General features: G+C 43.3%; 1 protein-coding gene and 1 pseudogene across 1 annotated transcript; both read left to right on the top strand.

The window, feature by feature from the left end:
- The first annotated feature begins 2,078 nt into the window (after positions 1-2,078).
- Positions 2,079-15,172, top strand: LOC103328207 (putative disease resistance protein At5g63020; annotated as a pseudogene).
- A 2,548-nt stretch (positions 15,173-17,720) lies between these two features.
- LOC103328182 (Tetratricopeptide repeat (TPR)-like superfamily protein) lies at positions 17,721-20,968 on the top strand. Its single transcript, XM_008230581.3, has 3 exons — positions 17,721-18,522; positions 19,031-20,431; positions 20,656-20,968. The coding sequence occupies exons 1-2, from the start codon at positions 17,921-17,923 to the stop codon at positions 20,100-20,102; spliced, it is 1,674 nt and encodes a 557-aa protein (XP_008228803.2). The 5' UTR covers positions 17,721-17,920; the 3' UTR covers positions 20,103-20,431; positions 20,656-20,968.
- The last annotated feature ends 1,394 nt before the right edge of the window (positions 20,969-22,362 follow it).

Consider the following 22,362-nt stretch of genomic DNA (forward strand, 5'->3'; position numbering starts at 1 on the left):
CCTATAGGAACTGTCGGATCGAAATTTGAAGGTCGTGGGCCTCGTGGGCCCGTTTAACCAAGGTTGGATAGTTTGACCCAAGGTTGACCGTGAGACTTCCGAGATAGTTCTACCTTCTCAGGAGGGTTAGAATGACCGTAGTGACAGGTCTTGATTGTTAGTTGAGCTATGTTGATTATGTGGGATTAGGATATCAATTTATTGTTTTAAATTGGGGGATTACCGAATGCTATATTGTGGTTGAGGTTTTTGCTATATTGAAAATTAATATGTAAATATATTACCAAGATATAAAGATGTTTGATTACACGGTGTAAGTACCATCCTGTACTATGAGATGTGAGATCCCACATGTCGTAGGATTTTTCGGCGTGCGGACATACCTCATATGTGGCGGTTGGTAGTTCCGGCATATGGGGAGATTTTGTAATATTGTGATGAGGTCACACGTGTCGTAGGATTTTCCGGCGTGTTGACAAACCCCATATGTGGCGTTGGTAGTTTCGGCATATAGGGAGATTATGTGATATGATTGTGAGGTCCCACGTGTCGTAGGATTTTCCGGTGTGCGGACAGACCCCATATGTGGCGTTGGTAGTTCCGGCATATGAGAAGATTATGTGGTATGATTGTTAGGTACCACGTGTCGTAAGATTTTCCGGCGTGCGGATAGACCCCATATGTGGTGTTGGTAGTTCCGGCATATGGGGAGATTATGTGATATGATATTGAGGTCCCACGTGTCATAGGTTATCCGGCGTGCGGACAGACCCCATACGTGGCGTTGGTAGTTCCGGTGTATGGGGAGATTATGTGATATGATGTTGAGGTCCCACGTGTCGTAGGTTATCCGATGTGCAGACAGACCTCATACGTGGCATTGGTAGCTCCGGCGTATGAGGAGATTATGTGATATTATGATGAGGTCACACGTGTTGTAAGATTTTCCAGCGTGTTGATAGACCCCATACGTGGCATTGGTAGTTCCGACATATGGGGAGATTATTGTGATGTGATTGTGAGGTCCCACGTGTCGTAAAATTTTTCGGCGTGCGGACAGGCCCCATACGTGGCGTTGGTAGTTCCGGCGTATGTGGAGATATTGTGATATGATGATGAGGTCACACATGTCGTAGGATTTTTCGGCTTGTTGACAGACCCCATATGTGGCGTTGGTAGTTCCGGCATATGGGGAGATATGCGATATGATTGTGAGGTCCCACGCGTCGTAGGATTTTCCGGCATGCGGACAGGTCTCATACGTGGCGTTGGTAGTTCCGGCTTATGGGGAGACATTATGATATTATATTGGGAAAGCAAGACATTTGTGAAAGAACTACGTGTGGCTTGATCCCTTAGTGAGGGTACATAGGCAGCCTAGGGGTAGTGCCTAGGTGCAGCCGCGGGCTAAATTTTGAGGCTTGACTAAGTTAGATCTGAAAACTCGTTTTGGATTGTTGTATGATTTAGGCTGAGGCCTTAAACTACTTGTGTTTGTATTAGGAGGTTAAAACCTCATATGTTGGATATTTGGGGAAGTTAGATGATAGTTGATGCATGCTAAACATTTGGGAAGTTAATTTATGTTATGTGAAGGCCGGAGGCCGATTATTCGAATTGCATGAAATTATATTTTGCGTGCTGCCTGTTGGGATATTAAATTGTGAATTTTGTGCAGGTTGAATTTGGGGAAATGTTCAATTTATATGGGAGACTCTGCCAAAATTTTGATAGAAAGTCTCGTGCCCTTACCCCTTTAAGGAAAAGAGGATATAGTTTTAGTGAGTGAGCTCAGCATTGGTGTGATGCCGGGATTTCCACAGGATTCGTCAAAAAATTGGTGGGTCCTGTCAGAGAAGAAGAATTTGAGTTTTTTCTTTTTTGTTTCTTTTGGTGTAGAAATAGCATCTGGGTTTTCATCTTCAACTTAGGTCTGACTGAGGAGGTCTTGGTAGCTGTGAGAGAGATGGGTATAAAGGTTCCTACTGAAATTCAGTGTATTGAAATCCCAACGGTGCTTGATCAGGTTGGTGAATAGGATACATAGGGCGTGTTGGTGAATGGGGTGAATGACGATGATGGAGAGCTTGATCGGGTTGGTGAATAGGATACAGAGGGCGTCTACTGTGATGGGTGACTATGAAGGCGGTGATAATTCTTTCTCTTTGTGGGAAGCTTTGCCCTCTGTTGCCGTCGTTAGTGGCCAAGTCTGTCTCTCCCCTCACCGCCTTTGAATCATTTTGTCCCATTTTTTATGATCTTTGTTTGTTAAAGAGGGTTTTAAGTAGAAAAAGTGAGAAAGGATGAGACTTTTTTGGTAGATATTGATTGAAAATTACTTTCAATGAATAAAAAAAAACGAATTTCAGTTTAAGACACAAAGTGGAACTGATGTTCTTTTTATTATTGTTGTTCTTTAACATTTGGTTTCCTACTGAGCTTTACACGCGGGATTATCCAGTGAAGGAGACTCTTGGAACTCGAAATGACAAACTTGGACGGCAGGACCTAATTGCAACTATTTGTCTAGTTTAAAGATGTAATTGCTTAAAAAAAAAAATTCACGGACCCAATTACAAATGGGGCCTAAGTCCATGGACGTCTACAGTAATTAACCCTCACATATTATATAACCATCAACTTTCCATATTAATATCAAATGTACTAATAAGTAAAAAATCATATCAAAGTGTCATGGACAAGGATTATGATTGCCACATTAAATGGTCGTGCAAGGTTGACCACATGCCCCCTGCTTTTCTTCCTTCCATCAACACAATGGTTAGTAATATAAATAATAGTGCAACACAGAAAATTATACTTGAAAGCTTTTCGTGCTGATAATGTGTTGTAAAATGAACAGTATATGCGGGAATATTGAGTTGCACGTAAAATAAATAAGACACAATATTTAATGAGTTTCGGCCATGCCTACATCTTCGGAAAGCAGCAGCAGTAACTTTTCCACTATGTAAAATAATAGAGTTACAACTTTAGTATTTACAATCTCAGTGGCTCATTGATTTTTCTTTCTGCTCTCCTCTCCTCTCACTCTTCTTTCTTCCTTCCTTCCTTCCTTCCTCTCGGCCTAGGCTCTCTTCTCCGTTGGTTTTTTGTGTGTCTCTCAAGTAGTGAGGATGGCCTATTTATAGGCTAATTGAATGGAAGAAGCGAAGCTTCACGTTGGTGTGTAGAAAATTCCTCCAAAATGTGGCTAAAAAGGAATCCAATATGTGGGTTCCACCCACTATCTTTACAACAGCTTAGATTTCATTTACTGAGAAATATTTTCCGCTTCCTTGTTGTAGACTGTACCGTTACTCGCTCTCGTGTAAAAAATTAAATTAAAAAAAACTCTGTTCACTCTACGAAATTTGTTTAAAGTCAATTGGGAAAGATAACCCAACTGCTGCTGCTGTCCATTGACACCATTTTCTTGAGTATATTTCTTTTTTTCCTTTTTCTTTTGGGTCTAAATTGATCATCTGCTAGGGAAGATAGGTAATTGCTGCTCAGTCACTCTGCAAGTACAATGCGATGCATTGATCAATCGCTGCATAGACTGCACCCTTGGACGAGCAACATACGTGTGTTTCACGGAAGAAAATCTCAACTCTCTAGGAATTGCATTAGGAGATTTGCAGGCGTTGAAGAATGATGTGAAGACCAGAGTTTACCTGGCTGAGGCATAACAACTGAAGCCATTGGACCAAGTGCAGAGGTGGGTTTCAATGGTTGAAGAGATCCAAGACAAGGTCAATGAATTGGTCAGAGATAGAGATAAACACCTTGAGAAATTATGCATTGGAGGTTGCTGTTCTAAGAGCTGCAAGTTCAGCTACCAATTCGGGAAGAAAGTGGCTGAAAAGTTGAAGCAAGTCAATGATTTGAAGAGCATGAATTTTGCTGAGGTGGCTGGGGAGGCTGCCCCGGCGTCGGAGAAGAGACAGACTGAGCAAACTGTGGGGATGAAATCCATGATTGATTAGGTCTGGGGGCAACTTGAGGAACAAAAAGTGGGAATTGTTGGGTTATATGGAATGGGAGGGGTGGGGAAGTCTACTCTTCTGGACCAGATCTACAACAAGTACTTGGACACCCCGAACGATTTTGATCATATAATCTTGATACAGGTTTCCAGGAACTTCAAGCTTGATAAAATTCAAAATGAGATTGGGAGAAAAATTGGTGGTTCAACGAGAAATGGAAGAACGAAGAGGGATAGCAAAAAGCTGACAAGATATTCAGGGCCTTGAGTAGGAAAAAGTTTGTGTTGCTTTTGGATGATGTGCGGGAGCGTGTTGATCTGAAAAAGGTTGGCATTCCTATCCCTGATGAAACAAATTGCTCCAAATTGATCTTCACTACCCGGGATGAGGAGGTATGCAGCCAAATGAGTGCTCAAAAGAAAAATAGAGTAAAATGCTTGGCATTCGATGAAGCATGGTATCTATTCAAGAAGAATGTGAATGTCACGGAAGACATACTTTCTCTTGATCTAGAAATCCCTGACTTGGCTAAAATCGTTGCTAGAAAGTGTGCCGGTTTGCCTCTTGCACTAAACATAGTTGGTCGGGCCATGTCTTGCAAGCAGACAAGAAGAGAATGGGAAGATGCCATTGATGTTTTGTTGACGCAGAAAAATGGTTCGGCACTTTCCTGCACAACATAGTGATGTTAGGCCTTCAGATGCTCTGGGCCTCGAGGCGTGCAACTGCAAGATAGCAAACGATCGGTAAGACCTAGGGCACCGGTGTGGTACCGGCCGAAGGCTCTCCGATACTTAAGTAAGTACAGATTTAGTAAGGTTGAACTACAGATTAATAGGCGATGCCGTGACGCTTTGATTACCTACATTCTAGGGAATTGTGCTTCTTTTATAGATCTTGGGAGGTGTACATGTTGTGTAGATTTTCGATGTGGGACTGTAGACATCAATTGTGAGCTTGCCACGTGTCCTAGAGAATGAGGTTGCCTTAATTGTTGGATCGGTAAACTGGGTGCCGAAGGCTACCATGACCCATTTCGTCTACGTGTCGCTTCTCATTGGCTGTTCATTTTAGTATAAACAGGAGTCCCCAAGTTCTCTTGCAGAGTTCTCAAGGGGACTTGTAATTATCATCGGCAGGTAAATACTGTCCTACCGTCGAGTTGAGCCGATGGAAGGGCTCAATCTTGGTGCTTTCGTGCTTTCCCATCCGAAAGCTAACGTCGGGAGTCGGAAGGTCGCGCAAGTGACGCTTGAAAAGAAATGTGGACGCTTTGTCTTTCGTGCCTCGCGTGCCGCACCCCCACAGTGATGAACGACACGTGGTGAGAGCAATTATTAGGGCGGTGCATTAATGTGCTGTTTGGTTTTTCGAGGTATACCGTTACTGAACCCTCGCTCTATAAATAGGGGTGACTTCGGAGAGGAATTCACTTATGCGTTTGTGAGAAGCGAGAGCTCGTTGAGGTGATTTTCGACGAGAACTTTCGGCATTCAAAGCGATTTCTGATGCGGGCTAACGGTAATCCATGCGATTTCCGACATAGCGAACAGCAAGAAAGGCGAATTTCGTCAAGGCGATCGGTATCATAGTTCGTGGTCTTCCTTCCAGAGCTTGATTTAAGATACCGTTCGGTACCCTCAATTTACTCTCTCCCTTAACTATTGTTACATTCTTTCTTGGCTTGAACTAGACTGACCATAGGGTTCTGTTCGGTAGTCTAGTCGCCATAGGTAGTGATGTATAGGTCGGTAGGCTAGTCTTCGACATGAACCTTAGTTTCCTTTTCTTTGTTTTTGTAGATGTCTGATAGCGAGTCAATTCCTGAGCGTGAGCCCAATGCGCTCGATGGAGAGTCATCGGACGGTCTTTTGACTCGCATAACGAGATGGTAGGCCCCGGCGCCGAGGACGAAAGCGACACCGATGTTGAGATACTCAGTGAAGGCCCTAGCTCCATTCCTACACATGGCATCGGTAAGGGGCTAATGACCGCACCGCATCGTTGTCCATTATATATAGCGACGGTCGTCCACGCTCGGTATAGCCATACCAGGAGACGAGCGCTGGCCGCTTGAGACCTCCACTTCGGCCGTGGAGAGTCACCACGAACCATCCTCTCGGCCGAGGGTATTGGTAGTCTTTCCTAACAATCCTAGGTGTCTGATGGGAGTTCCAAGGAGCACCTATTCAGATAACTATCAGAGCCCAACAAGATTACCGAGCTAGAGATCGGGAGATATCACGCCGAGTATTTCATACCCGATTCGGTAAGGATGAGGATCCCAACGCCACCGTATCTCCGAGTAAGCCGAAGGAGGGAAGTCGTCTTCTTCACGCACGCATTTCGCAAAGGGTGAGGCCGCCACCGCTTTGCCGCTTGCTCAGAGGATCTTGGCATAGATCGCCTATGCTCTCGGTGAATTCAACCCCAACTCGGGTAGCGTTGATGGGAGTGGTCACGGCTTCGCATGGCCGGTGAAGGAGTGCCTTCGACGGTCAGCAGTTCTCCCATCCGCATGCGATCACCAAGTCGAGTCCGCCACCACGAGGGTCGGGTCCAGCTAATCGCCAAGGCTACCGAGCGCAACCATTTTGTCGCTGTCGTGCGGCCGCAGAAGACGGGAGGAATCGGCGGGTACTTTTGTTCGGCGATTGGGAGTCACCATCGGACACCCGTGCTCGTTTCCACATTCCAACCAACTTCCAAATAGTCGGTAGGCTAACATACTCGGTAGGTCTTTAGTGCACGACGTCATAAAGCCTAATTCGCTTTCCTTTTATTGTGTAGGCAAGTTAAAGCAGCCGAGCGCCACCCAATCGGAGATTCGGCAGATTGACAGGTGAGATTGAAAGTCCTGCCGTGGAGAGAGTGTACGAAGTTCCTCTTCGCCGCCAACCTTATCAAGGCCCACTCGTCAACCCGCCGAGAGTAAGTGTACTGCTTAGTTTATGGTAATGTAACACATCGACGTCTTACCGATCGTCTCTTTTGTACAGTGACGGAGGCGAGGATAGTTGCCGAGGCCAAGAGGATGAATGAGTCATCCAAGAGGCGACTCATGCTTGGCCTCCAAGGGAAAAAGAAGAAGAGCCGGCCGGTGGAAGCGGTACCGCATCCTCGGTAGAGCCGACCCCAAGGACCAAACCTCATCGACCGTCTCCGTCCAAGCGAGCTAGAGCGGCAGCGATCCGACTCTTGGCCGAGGTGTGTCTGCCGAGGGCACCTCCTCCAAGGTCTGCTCAGCACCCGATCACCGTCGATTGGGGTGAGCAAGCAAAGAACAAAGTTGATCTTGAGGCGAGTGCAGAATTGCCTAAAGGCTTCCGAATCAAATTGCCTATCGTTATCGGTGATGATGGCATAGGGGATACCAATCGATAGCAAATGTTCGTCCAGATGAAATCTTCTATTCTGGATGCCGTTATCATTACTAAGGCTTCGGCATCTAGCCATTTGGTGAAGTAGTCCACGACAACCACAACATGTTTGACTTGACCCTTGCCTTACGGCATCGGACCGATCAAGTCTAATCCCTCACTGGGCGAAAGGCCATGGGCTTACGATCGGTGAGAGAGGCTCAGCAGGATGTGAGGGACACTACCAACCGCTTGGCATTTGTCGACTTCTTGACTAACACGTTCGCATCTTGGTGTAAAGTTGGCCAGTAAATACCGCCGAAGACTTTGTGTGCGATCGGGACTGAATGGTCACCGCATACTCCATCGTGGACTTCGAATGACGAGTACCCCGCTCTTTGGTTAGGCATTTCGATACGGCGCAGTTGTAGCCTCGCTTGTACAAAACATCGCTGATGACTGTATCTTGCCGATCGCATCGTAGCTTTCGGGGTTGGGACTTATCGGTGGGCAGCGTGCCATTCGTTAAGAAAGCATAAATTAGAGACATCCACGTGTCCTCATACCGTACGACACATACTTCAGCAGCTTGTTGCGCTTGGTGGGACAATATCTCCACCGCTACCTTCCTTCCGATCTTGTTGTTTATGGTCGAAGCCAAACGTGAGAGTGCATCGCGTGGCTGTTTTCGACCGGGATCTGCTGAATGTCGAGGCCCGGAACTTTTGTAGGAGTTTGTGAGCCGATAGGTAGGTCGACATTGAGGCATCCGTGGCTGCGAAGTCCGCCGTTATCCGGTTTACTATGAGCCGGGAGATACCGTGATGATTTGTTTTGCGTTCATGCTCTTAGCTAGCCGAAGGTCGGCCAAGAGAGCCTCATACTCGCCTCGCTGTTAGAGGTTCCGGTTGAATCGAAGGGCATATTCGACTTTGCCTCCGTCTGGAGTTGTCAACACCAAGCCAGCTCCACAGCCTTGTTGATTTGCCGAGCCATCGACGTGCGGTGATCCATATAGGAATGGAGGGATCAAAGCGTTCGGCATTCAACTTTTTTGGTTCCAAAATAACAATGTTCGGATGGATGGTTCCGATGGTGCCAAGGTGTGAGCTCGAAAATGAAGTTGGCGATAGCCTGACCCTTCTCGGTAGGTTTTGGCTTGAACTGTATGTCGAATTCTCCAGCTCGATCGCCATTTGATCGGTTGGCGGGATGTTTTGGCTTTTGTAGTACCGCCGAAAGGGTTGATTAGTCAAAACAGTGATCCGAGACCACGAGGTGAGACCACGAGGGCTAGTGCTAGCCGCTCCAAGGAGGGTACAAGCTCTGCGCTCTGAAGCGCCTTGCTAACATAGAAGATCAGAGCTCGCCTTCTCTAGCTTCCGTACGCACCGAGCTAACGGCGGCTGGATACCGAAAGGTAGAGGAGGAGAACTTCTCCGGGGAGTGGTTTCGATAATAGTGGTGCCTTGCTCATGTAGTTCTTCAAGTCTTGAAATGCTCGGTCGCACTCGGAAGTCCATGTGATATGGTGTTTGCCTCCTTTCAAGGCTTTGAAGAATGGTCTGCACCTATCGGTAGCCTTGGAAATGAAACGCGTTAGGGCCGCGACAAGTCCGGTAAGGCTCAATATCCTTTTATGTCTTCAGCTTTTCCATATCGATGATGGCTTTGATTTTCTCGGGATTGGCTTTGATTCCCCTTTGGCTGATCATGAATCAGAAATTTCAAGATACACCGAAGGCGCACTTCGTTGGGTTAAGATTCATTCGGTATACCGAACATGAGGTTAAGTTTACCAGGATGCCCCACGCCTTTCGGCTTTTCACCAACATGTCGCGACATACACCTCCATAATGCTGCCGATGTGTTTAGCAAAAATCCTATTGACGAGCCGCTGATATGTTGCCTGCATTTTCAAGCCGAAAGGCATGACATTGTAACAGACAACCCGCAATCGGTGGTGAATGTCGATGCTCGCCATCGGCATGGTCCATGAAAATCTGGTTGTACTCGAATAGGCGTCCATGAAGTGTAGCTCGTGTCCAACGGTTCGCAACGAGCTCGTCAATTCTCGACACTTGGAAGCTATCCTTCGGATAGGCCTTGTTCGTCGGTATAGTCTTGACACATTCGCCATCCGCCATTGGCGCTTCAACCATAACCGAGTTGGCAAGCGCATGGCACGTAGCCTCCCTAATAAAGCCGGCGGCTTTAAGCTTGTCAACTTCGATACACATAGCCTCATATCGCTCGGCATCATACGAACGGCGCTTTTGTCCGACCGGTTTATAGACGGGAGATGCCGAGGTTGTGATTGATGACGTCGGGTGATATGCCGGGCATATCATCGTAAAACCAGTGAAGACCTCGGCGTGGTGTCGCAAAAAGTTAATGAACCGCGCTCGTAGGTCGGATTTAGTGTGGTGCCGATCTTTACGCACCGATCGGGATGTTCCTTGTTCAGCATACCACCGCTTTCCAGCTCCTCGGCAGTTGTGCTACCGGTGTCGGCGCTTTCCTCCCTTAGGTCATCTATAGGCCAGCTACCGCTCGGTACCTTTCTCACGCACATTGCTTTCATTAGAGGTTTGGGGGCTACCGATTTGAGTGTCGTTGCATAGCAAGTCCGCTACCGAGTCCCTGACAACGCCATCTTTATTCTTTGGGTTGGAAATTTCATTAGCAACATGTGGGAGACAAGTGTGCTTTAACTCTGTGAGTGTCGTCCGTCCCACGATGACGTTGTATGCCGCTTTGGTAGTCGACAATGAGGAATTGGTCGTAAGTCATCGCTGAGGGTAACGCCAAGGCGACGGGCAGACTCACACCGCCGACAGCTAGACCGATCCCCAGAAAAACCGAGTAGAGGTGTTATCCGCCAATTGACCATGCTATCGCAATTCCTAACCCTCAAGGCATCGGAAAAAATTACATTGATGAACTTCTAGTGTCGATCAAGACTCGACCTACATCGAATGGCGGCGATTTGGCCGATATGATCATCGGGTCATCGTAGGGTAAATGATCCCTTCTTCCTCTTCTTTGCAAAAGATTATAGGCTCCCAACCCACCTTCGGGACCTTACGGTGACGATCGGCCTCTATGCCGAAGACTTGAGGGTAGTGAGCGACACGCACATATTATTTCACTTATTAGTTAGAGGGTCCCGCCAGAGTGGGGCCTCCGCTAATGGTGCTGATCATATTGATCCGCCGATTCGCGTTGGGGCTGGTACTGCGGTGGTCCGGCAATGTATTGATCCAGACCTTCCTTCCCAAATCAGCGCTCAACGATCTTCCTCGGTGATCGATGCGCCTTGACGCTGTGGTTAGGTGGTATCTCGCAGAATTTGCCGGTATCCCGATTGTCCCGCCGATTGGGCTTTCAATTGTTTGGCTTCGGATTTGGTCACATTCTTTCATCAGACGGCCTCATATGTAGTATTCAACAGAGTGAAGACTTCGAGCGTGGTCGTGATTCGCAGTGGCGCTCCGTAGTCGCTTGCGACCGTATTTCCCACGGCCCTTCTTTGAGCTTCCCGCCAATTATCACGGTCGTCCCTTTCGCTTGTGACTCGAATAGTCGCGGCACCGCTTAGGAGGGTATGATGATCCTTGCCCAAGATAGCTCTTTGGTGCCGATTGCTCCCGCCTTGCCGAAGGCCCTGACTTGGAGTTGAAATATTCACCTTGGCGTGGATCGCCGCCTACTTCATCGATTCGTCATATGTGCACCAGTTGCTACTGTGCATGAGATATCTGAAAGTGAGAGGACCGAATGCCACTCTTGAAGGCACCGTAGGCTGCCCTATCACCGCTTCAACACCTCGAGTATTCATGACCAAGCGCGCAGCGTATTCCCATAGGGTTCGCCTTCTCTCGCCAATCGTACGGATCGTCCGGAGTACAAACGGTCTATCCGGATCATGAAGTGATTGAGAAAATCTGCTTGATTCGTCAAACGAGTCTACCGTTCTCGGTTCAAGACGGTAGAACCGGCTTCAAAACGGCTTTGTAAGGGAGGATGAGAACAACAGTGCATTGCCCTCGTCCGAGGCCCTTGCATCCGACCGCCGATTGAAAAGAGTGAAGGTGCGTCAAGGGGTCTTTCACACCGGTGTAGAACGGTATGCGCAGTTGTACCTCCCGTCCCGCCTGCATTTCTTGATGCTCTCGAAAAGGGTCCCGCCGAAGTTTCCAATCAGGTTCCTAGGACCGGGTCCGGTCGCTTTTCCATCTTCCAATTCTCTAGAAGAGCAGACGGATAACGGGGTCTCGGCTTGGAACCTCCTCGGAACTATAGTCTTCGGAAGTTCTCCTCGGACTCGGTGGTCTTGCCTTTGAATACTCCGTGGGAGTTTCCAAACGGTAGTTCGATTCGGTGTCCTTGGAGGGGACATATTCGTTGTCAGATTCTACCTCCGACTCCAAGAGGACCCTCATTCGTGAGTCCCGCAGGTGGGCATTAATCCTGATTGGGAACCTCTGCCATTCGGCCTCTTTGTCGTTGATCCGATGGCGACAGTCGATGTAGACCTTTTTCAATATGTGAGGCTGGTCCCATGGAGCCGGGACTACTAGCTGTTTGGAAGGCGCAGCGCGTTGCCTTTGCCCCCTTCTTCCCCTTCTTCTTGGACGGGAGTCCGCAGACTTTGGGAAGGTTCGTGAGCTTGGATATTCTGCGTTTCTGTTGATTAAGCAACCGCTGGGTTTCGTCTACTTTGGATGAGAGGAGGTTGTTATGTTCTTGGAGCTTAGCCATTTCCTTCTGAAGGGAAATATTCGGGCTGTAAGCTCCAAGAACATAACAATGAAGTGGAGCTCGGCCCGAATGGAGTGCTAGGGCAGCGCAGGCTTGCTCCACTTGGCTCTGAGCGGTAGCCCATCCTCCGATAAGAACGTTGGTACAAGTGGTTCCCATGTGTTTTTTTAGGAATTGTAGGTCGATTCTTATTAATTCCTACAGACGGCGCCAAACCGCTGACGCAAAAATGGTTCGGCACTTTCTTGCGCAACTTAGTGATGTTGGGCCTTCGTGATGCTCGGGACTCGGTAGGGGGTGCAAGGTAGGGGCAATCTGCAAGATAGCAAACGCCGGTAAGACCTAGGGCACTGGTGTGGTACCACCAAGGCTTTCCTGCTTAAGTAAGTACGGATTTTGTAAAGTTGAACTACAGATCAATAGGGAGTATGTCGTACGTTCTGATTACCTCCATTCTAGGGAATTGTGCATCCTTTATAGACCTTGGGAGGTGTGCATGTTGTGTAGATTTTCGATATGGGACTGTGGACGTCAATTGTGAGCTTGCCACGTGTCCTAGAGAAGGAGGTTGCCTTAATTGTTGGATCAGTAAACTGGGTGCCGAAGGCTACCATGACCCATTTCGTCTATGTGTCAGCTTCTCATTGGCTGTTCATTTTGGTATAAACATGTTTTAAGGAAATCTGCTTCACAATTTCAAGGTATGGAAGAAAAAGTTTTCCCTCTTCTCAAGTTTAGCTACGACAATTTACCTAGCATAGGGCTCGTCAATGGGCGGGCAGGCTAGCCCGCCCAAATTTAACGGGCTTAGGGGCCGGGCTTTAAAGAGGAAAGATAAAACATCGGGCCGGGCCGGGCCGGATTTTTTAGAAAATTAAAGCCCAAGCGACCCATAGGTCAAGCTTGAGAAAGCCCATTGGGCCGGCTAAGCCCAACGGGCCGGGCCGAAACAGGCCTACTTCATTCGAAAAAAATCATAAACTTAATCATAAGGGCATTTTAGTCTAAATTTGAGATTAAACTCACTTAATTCCAATATTTTCACATCAAACCAAATTCATAAAATACTCAATAAAGTCACACAATTTAATAAGATTTTCCACAAAAATAATAAAACAAAGTATTATTTTTGAGGTTATTACATAATTAGACCATAATACGTTTTAAGAAATAATTTAAAAAAATAATAAGTATCAAAAAGATATTTTTTTTTAATCGGGCAGCCTAACGGGCTTTGTGGGTGGGCCGGGCTTTCTTAGGCCGGGCCTATAGGCCGGGCAGCTTCAAACACCTAAGTCAAGCGCCCGGCCCAAGGCGGGCCATCTCAAAGCCCATAACGGGCCGGGCCGGGCTTTTTCCAATGGGCCGGGCGGGCCCCCATCGGCCCATGAGCCCGCGGGCCAAATGATGAGGCCTAACCTAGCAATGAAGTCAAATCTTGTTTCTTGTATTGTGCTTTATTTCCAGAAGACTTTTCTATTCATAAGGATGAGTTAATATATAAATGGATGGCCGAGGAAATATTGAAGGAGTATGCTAATATAGATGGAACTCTAAACAAGGGTTACTCTATCATTGGTATCCTTGTTCGTTCTTGTCTATTGGAAGATATAAGAGGCCACGTAAAAATGCACGATGTGATTCGTGATATGGCGCTGTGGTTAGCTTGTGAATTGGAAGAAACAAAAGATAATTTTATGGTTCAAGCAGGTTCGCTTTTGACTGAAGTTCCAAATGTTGAAAAATGGGAAGGTGTGAAGAGGATGTCATTGATGGCCAATGACATTGAGAATCTTGAGATAATACCTTCATGCCCCAGTCTACTTACATTATTGCTCAGTAATAATCATTTGAAGATGATTAACGAAGGTTTCTTCAACTCTATGTGCAAACTAAAAGTTTGGGACTTGTCCAAAAACAAGGATATAACCCAATTGCCATCAGGAATTTCAGACTTGGTTTCACTGCAATATCTTGGTCTATCAGAGACAAGCATACAAAATTTTCCAGTGGAATTAAAGGCTTTGGTGAAGCTAATATATTTGAACTTGGAGCACGCCAGCGAACTTGAGGTTATTCCGCATAATGTAATAGCGAGCTTCTCCAAACTGAGTTTTGAGACTATATAAATGTGGTACGTGCAAAAGTATCCTTGTTGGGGATGATGAGCACCTGGGAAGTGAATTGCAATCTTTGAAGCACTTGGATATGTTGACCTTGACCATACAAAGTGTTCCTGTTTTCGAAAAGTTTTTCACCTCCAACAAACTACTGAGCTGCACTCAGTTTCTATGCCTTGATGGTTTGAGCTTTCTTGATATATCATCACTGACATATATGGAACGTCCACATTCTCTTACCATTAGTAGTTGTGAAATTGTGGACTACAATGTCTCAAGGCAAAGTTCCTTTAAACATCTTCAAGCAGTGGATATACATGATTGCCCCAACTTGAGGGACTTGACGTGGCTAATTTGTGCTCCAAATCTCAAGAAACTATCTGTAAGTTCATGTTCCAATATGAGAGATGTAATCCAACTTGAAAGATGGGATGAAGTTGCGCAGGTAGAAGAGACGAATCACTTTGCAAAGCTTGCTGAATTGAAATTGATAAGCCTACCGCAGCTGCAGAGCATATATGGAGGGGACACCTCGCCTTTTCCATATCTGAAGAGAATCTAGGTCCTTGACTGTCAAAATCTAAAGAAGCTTCCTCTCAACTTTAGCAATGTCCCCAAACGAGATCTTGTCATTGCTGGAGAAGAAGACTGGTGGAATATGTTGAAATGGGAGGATGACGTTACTCGTAAAGCTTTTCGTCCCTGTTTTAGACCACACAAGTAAATGGCATTAACACCAGAAAGAGTTAGATATTGAATATGTTGGGCGCACAAAGCAGGAGTCAAGTCCAAACTACGATTCCAGGTACCAAGAATTACATGATTGAGAATCTTTGTAAATTGTGTGTAATAAGTATAACATACGCATGTATTTAGGTCCAATATTTTGCAGCCTTTATTCATTGTCTTTGAGTCTCTACCTCACATGATCAATGTATTAGGTGAGATGCCAAACTCCAGGAACTATTTTGGCAAACTATTGTATAATTATTGCTTTGGCTGGAGAGTTGTAGAGGCCTCTAGTTGTTCTTCCTTATTTTTCTGTCGTGGTTCTTGTGTGGCTTTGTTGGTTGCATCCTCATCAACTATTTATTTGAAGAGAAAGAAATAACATGATCATAGACACTTTGCCTTGTAGAAGTCGGAGAGATTTATTATTTTTTATTTTTTATTTTTCTGGGTGTGGTAATTACCTCTGTTTCTAACCCTACCCTTCCTTTTGGGCCTGTAGCATGGTACTTTGCCCTTCCCCTCTAGTATTCTCCTCCTCGTTTCTCCTCTTTATTGACTTTCTTCTTTTCTTTTTATCATACCCTCTGCATCCACTATTTTACGCTTTTAGTAATGGTCTCAAATGCTTGGCAATATAGTAAGGATTAACTACAATTTAGTACTTTGTGGTTACACCCTAAAGACATGTTAGTTCATACCTTCTCAATTTTTACAGTTAGATACTCTGGTCTTTTAAATTTGTTACAATGTGGTTTCGCCGGCAACTGGTCTTATATGACCTAAGTACACACAATATTAAGAAGAATCTTTGTTTTTATGGGCGTGACAATATTTTATCACAAGCTATTTTCTACTCAGAGAGTCTAGTCTCAGTCATAGACTCATAGGGGATGAAGAATGAAATTAGCAAAATATGGTGTTCGAGTCGTGTCCAGTTTACTTTGTAGTTATTAATTCATGGCTTTCCTAGACTAGTTGGTGTATAAATTTTTAAATAAATTACTGGCTTGATCATTGATTAGTTTTTGGTTTGATTGAGAATCAGGTTGAGCTTGTTTATTTATTTACTGTCGTGGCAGAAAGTTAATGACGACACCCACAATTACCAAAATGTTTGTGTAGTTGTGATAATAAGCATCCGTGACCAACACCAGTGGCATCATGTTTTGCAGCAAGCCATATAATATGCTGAAACTAGTCTTCTAATTTGGGTTTGATGCTTAATTGAGTTTTTTGTTCTTTGTATTAATTCGACAAACACTGGTCACTATTAATATGTTTGTGTAGTTTAATCCTAATCAACCTCTCGACCAAAAAAAATAATCCTAATCAACCTAATAACATACCAAATTCCAATAAGAGAGCAACACACACAATAAAAAATCAACTTTGAATTAAATTCTAAGATTTTGATTTAGCGTGACTTATAGCATCTCCAGTCGTGCTTTCTATTTTCAAGTAAAGTTTCAACTTCAAAAACTTGAACTAATACTTTATAATTACTATTTTAATTAAAAACTTAACCATAATACAACCAATCCCTACCTAGCCTCTTGATAAAAATTTACCATTAGGTTGTCAATGAGCCAGTTCATTTCGAAGTTCCAATCACCAATTTGCCTGTCAATATTGGTTTTAGAATAAGATTAGTTAGTCCATAATCTTAGAGTGAACCCACATTGACAATAATGGCGTTCTCAGTTCTCTATAAATTGATGACACAAAACACAACTTTTGTTTTGTTATGAAATGTGACAAACACAACTTTAGAATATCGTTCGGTGGGTAGGATTAGTAGAGGATTCCAATCCAATGTTTGGTACTAAAAAATAAATATAGACGAAGATAATCTCACCATAATTTCATTAGGTGCATTTTTATAAGATAACTAATCCTATGAAAAAGTTGGATATACAATCTCACTACTAGATTCGAAGCCTCTACATTTACCCGCATTTCATAAAATCTAGACCATCCAAATGATTCAATGCTTGAGAATATCCCACATCATTCATTTGATATATTTATAATTTCTTTTCAAAACTGACGGTAACAGTTCATCCATCTCCAAACTCGCCTACCCATGTCTCTCTCAGTTCTTCCTCTTTGTCTTTGTATTATAGTTTTTTTTTTTTTTTTTTTTTTGGGCTTCTTCTTCTACTTTAATGTGTATCAAGTGAAGATGGGTGTTGTAACCCCAACATTGAAGAAAATTAAACTGAAATCAAATGGGTATTTCCCTGATCATTTTGGGCTTTTCTCGATGACTAGACTACAACTTTCAAATTAGCAAGTTGCACTAACTTTGGGCTTTTCTCGATCACTACAACATTGGAAGAATTTTTAATTGATCATATTAAAGGTTTTTTTTTTTTTTTTTTCCCAGAAATGGAAGTATTTAGCTATTTTAGGTTTTTTTTCGCAAATCATAATGAATACTGATAGAAAGAAAACAACATTACTAGCGAAAATCCGTTCTTATTGAACTTATAAGAAAATATTGTGACAAAAAAAAAAAAAAAAGTGAGAACGACATGGGAGAGAAGATGAGCGCGCGAGTTGAGAGAAAAGAGGAAGATACAAGTGATAGCATTTATAAAAAAGGAAACAAACTCATTATAGGCAATGTGGTATTCTCATAAGCATTGGATTAGTTGGATGGTCTGAATTTTATAAAATACAGGTAAATGCACCGTCTCTAAATGCAAAAGCTCGAGCTCCCCTACTACTTTGGCATTGTAAGTCACGAATTGGTCTTGCCTCCCTCACGTGAGACACTTGTACATATGAAAGCAAGATAACATTATTTTTCTATTCTAATTAATCATGGCATGCCATGTGTAATACCCTTTCACGTGACAGTTTGTGATTGCTTCCCCGTTTTCACCATTTTTCAGATTTTCTTTGCCTTCGCTGGCGTTCGACATGTCCCATAGTCTTTTCTTCTGGTAAACTGATGGCACTTCCCTCCATAGCAAGAAGGCTACGAAGCAAACATCCCCAGCTCTTCCTATCACACACGCTGCTCCCGTCCATTTCTAACTCACCGTCTCCTCCTCATTCTTCGCACCTTCTCCCCCAGCATCTCTCTCAAACATTTCATCGAACACTTCTCGTTCCCTTTCAAACCCCTCGCCATTTTTCTACTCTCCAACCCTTGTCAGCCCAAACTCTCAACGACCCATTGGGCTTCAATGCCCAACGATTCAAGACAAACGACCCGTACAAGTCGGGTCTCACCCAATTTCTCGAATTGCTCAAACATGCCGCCCATTTTGCCTCAGAAGCCGAGGCCATGGCTTTTCTCGACAAATCGGGCATTGAGGTGAATGGAGATACGGTCCTTTTAGCGATTTGGGAATTGAAGGAAGACTGGAAATTGGCGTTTTTGGCTTTCAAATGGGGTGAGAAATTGGGTTGTTGCGATGAAGAGGCTTGTAGTTTGATGGTATGGGTTTTGGGGAGTCACAGAAAGTTCAGTACTGCTTGGTGTTTGATACGGGACTTGCATCGGGCTCTGATGGATACACGGCGTGCTTTGCTCATTATGATTGAGAGGTGAGCTTGAGCTTAGCTTTTGATATTTTTTTTATTGTTTTGATTGAATGTTGATTATGTTTTGAAATTGAATATGGTGTTCAAAGGAGGTTTAATTTAGCTACATTATTTTCTAGTTAGAAGTAAACGTGGTTGTAGAATTTTCTTCTTTGGTGCAATCAAACAAGATGCTTGGACCTTCTGAAGTTCTGAAATCAAACTAACTTTTCTTGTTTTGTTTCTGGATGGTTCCCAGAAGTGGTTTCTGGGGTTGCATACTTCTTGCATTGTTCGCATAATTCTACGAATATTGTAAAGTATGGATCTTTATAGATTAGAAATTCTTTTGTTGCTTTTGCTAGCTTTGGGACGTTTGGATTTTTGTTTTTATGATGGTGCATGAGATGAGTTTATATAAGTCTTCAACCACATCCACGACTTTGTCTTTGTGCTTTCTCAAACTTATACGCGGTTCACTAGTGTTATTCAAAAAATTAATTTTCCTTATTTCCCCTTTGGTGTTCATCAGATATGCATCTGTAAATGATCCATGTAAGGCCATTAAGACATTCCAGATGATGGACAAGTTCAGGTTGACTCCTGATCAAGAAGCATTCCACACTCTCTTAAATGCTCTCTGTAAATATGGAAACATTGAAGAAGCTGAAGAATTCATGCTTGTTAATAAGAAGCTTTTCCCACTGGAGACTGTGGGCTTTAACATTATTCTCAATGGGTGGTGTAACATATCTGTTGATGTATTTGAAGCCAAGAGAGTTTGGAGAGAAATGTCAAAATGTTGTATTACACCAGATGCAACTTCTTATACACATTTGATTTCCTGCTTGTCAAAGGTTGGAAAGCTTTTTGACTCCCTTAGGTTCTATGATCAAATGAAGAAAAGGGGCTTTGTTCCTGGCCTCAATGTTTATAATTCATTGATTTATGTACTAACTTGTGAAAATTGCTTTAACGAAGCTCTCAAAATGCTGGGCAATTTGAAACAAATGGGTTTGCAGCCAGATTCTACTACCTATAACTCAATGATATGTCCTTTATGTGAATCAAAAAAGCCTGAGGAGGCGAGGCAGATGTTGAGCGCTATGATAGAGGATAATGTCAGCCCAACCATTGAGACTTACCATGCATTTCTCCAGAGCACAGGTTTAGAGGGAACTCTTGAAATTCTTAATCGAATGAAGAAAGCAAATTTAGGTCCTAATGGCAATACCTTTCTTACGATTCTTGGAAAGTTCTTCAGATTAGAGCAACCTGAGATGGCATTGAAGATTTGGACAGAAATGAAGCACTATGGAGTAGTGCCTGATTCTACACATTACACTGTAATGGTACAGGGCCTGGCAGCTTGTCGTTTGTTAATGAAGGCCAGGGAACTTTTTGCTGAGATGAGGTCAAACGGATTTTTGGGAGATCCAAAGCTTGAAAAGCTTTTGAAGGAACCAGTTGGAGGCAGTAGTGTAAAAGGAAAACAGAGACTGAGACCGGTCAAGCAAGCGACAGGGGTTAATCGAAAGCAAGGCAGGATGAAGAGATGGAAAAGTCCACACCAATCAAGAGAGGAGAAGACATCAATTGAATAGTCTAATCTGAAATTTTGACTGCATGTCAAAAATCTTGGAAAGATCCTCTCTGCTAGTTCTTGCAGAACTTTTGCAAATTCCATATGGAAGATATGGGTTGTTGTTGTTGGAAAGTTGCTAAGGAGCTTCTGCAAAATTGACTCCTAGAAACCTTTCCACTTGTGCTATCTGGTTTTCATTCTTGACAGCTGATCAAAACAAAATTGATTTAGCATTTAGAAAGAAGGAACTGAGCCTCTTGAATGGTGCAAAAAATATATTATGAGGAGCATTTGATTCACATTGTTGTGGTATTTGCGGATCAATGCTATTGTTTCTATGTGTTCCTGGTACGCATTCCACTTGACCTTCATATTACATTTTGGCAAATGAATGCAATGTTTGCCAATTGGTTCATGGACTTGATTTGCATTTTTCATTGGTTCACATGACTTGGAAGTAGACTGTCTTTCCCTTTCCTTTGTTGTTTTTTGTTTGCTCATACTGAATGGAATGGATGTTTCTTTTCATAAGTATTTTTAATTTGGAAATTTGGTGATTTCTTTTTCTGCAGCTTCTCACTCATCATCTGTGCTGGTGGAACCTATTATTTGGAGATACAGGATTTCCAGATCCGTTTAGAAGGAAGAGAGTGTAGAACCTTTTGCTTTATAACTCATAATTGTGAACAACTCTTGATGTAAGATATTTTCACTTTTTTTCCTTAGCCTTGGATGGCAATACTGGAAAAGTTCTAATAGGCCGTTGCCTTTCGTCTATGATTCGTTGGCAGAGGCACAAGTGTCATGCTTTCATATGGACAAATATGGGAACACGAATATGTATACGTCTTTGGGACTTTATAAACATACATACATTTATTACCATGATTGAGCATTTATTTGCAGAAGCATGATATTTTGCAATACCAATACAAAATGGAAGTGTTAAGATGTTTCTTGATACAATAGGATGTAACACTTTGTATGAAGATATTCAAGTGACAAGAAGTACCGTTGTCTTTTACTCAAGTGTCTCCCTCCCCTGCCTCTTGCTAAACCAGGCATTTCTTTTTGGCATTATTTCATATGTCAAATTATGAGGAGATATCTGTACGAAATATTGAAATGCAAGAAGCAGGAATGTCAAAGTCCCCTAAGGCAGCAATCTTGGAAAGAGTTTTTCATATAAATACTTTGGTAACAATTGCTACCCTCCTTCAAAATTATATTGCTCTCTGGGTTCACAGCTTAAGAAATCCAATAGACTCGTGTGTAAATCCTCTTTTAAGAAAATCACATTAGAAAATATTGGCTTTAGTTAGGTGATGGGATGGCATTGGATGGCAACAGGCCGGGTATGTCAATATCATCCCCATCCCCGCTTCCCATCCTTGGCCCTGTTCCCGCCTCCATCTCTGTTTAAGAGGTTTCGGGAAATCCCAATCCCCATCAACATGGGCGGAACAAAGGCAATGGCTGGCTGCCCTTGGCTGTAGCCCAGAGAAGGTTTGGAAAAAATAAATTAAATATACATATAGCATAATATTTTAACTATAAATATACATATATATATATATATATATTACACAATTTCAACACCAATAGGCATAGTAAGAGGTCTTTCACATTTGTATTTGGTGTCAAAGTTTGTCCCAACATCAATTTAAAATTTTTTCTATTAATTTGTCTCCAAAAGATAAGCATTTTACTATAGAAAATGTAAGTACCAAAAAAGAAATTATCATTAGATTTTAAGCTAATAACTTTAGCTAGTCTACCCATTGAAAAATTTCTGGTTCCGCCTTTGTCCATCGGGGGGCTATCCCCATCCCTGCCCCGAATACTCACTTTTTTGTATAAAAAATATTAATGCCTGACAAAATAACCCACATTAATTCTTAGTTCATATTTGGGGGGAAAAAATGCAAATCTAAAAGAAACAAAAAAATTGGGATATTCACATACATTTGCTCATGCTTCAAGAAGCATTTCTACGCACGAGATCTTGCCATGCATTGCAGCTAACATAAGTGGAGTATGAACCATTTCCAATAAAAAATCTAACATTCAAAAACAATGGGAATTATTAAAGGAGAGGGGGTTTCTCCCACACATACTACCAAGATACTATAGGGGTTCGAATAAAAAATTATTAATCTATAAATTAATATTTTTTTAACTAAACTAGACTCCATTAACACGTCATTGACATTTTCTAATGATTTATAAAATACTGGTTTTATATGCATAAATGATAAGAAATCACTCGTTCATAGACA

Source organism: Prunus mume, linkage group LG4 (genome assembly GCF_029339155.1).
Source record: "Prunus mume cultivar Tortuosa linkage group LG4, ASM2933915v1, whole genome shotgun sequence".
NCBI classification, from domain to species: Eukaryota; Viridiplantae; Streptophyta; class Magnoliopsida; order Rosales; family Rosaceae; genus Prunus; species Prunus mume.

Coding starts and splice junctions, on each gene's coding strand:
- LOC103328182 (XM_008230581.3), top strand. CDS start 17,921: ATGGCACTTCCCTCCATAGCAAGAAGGCTACGAAGCAAACATCCCCAG. Junction 18,523..19,030: donor TTGCTCATTATGATTGAGAG/GTGAGCTTGAGC, acceptor GGTGTTCATCAG/ATATGCATCTGTAAATGATC.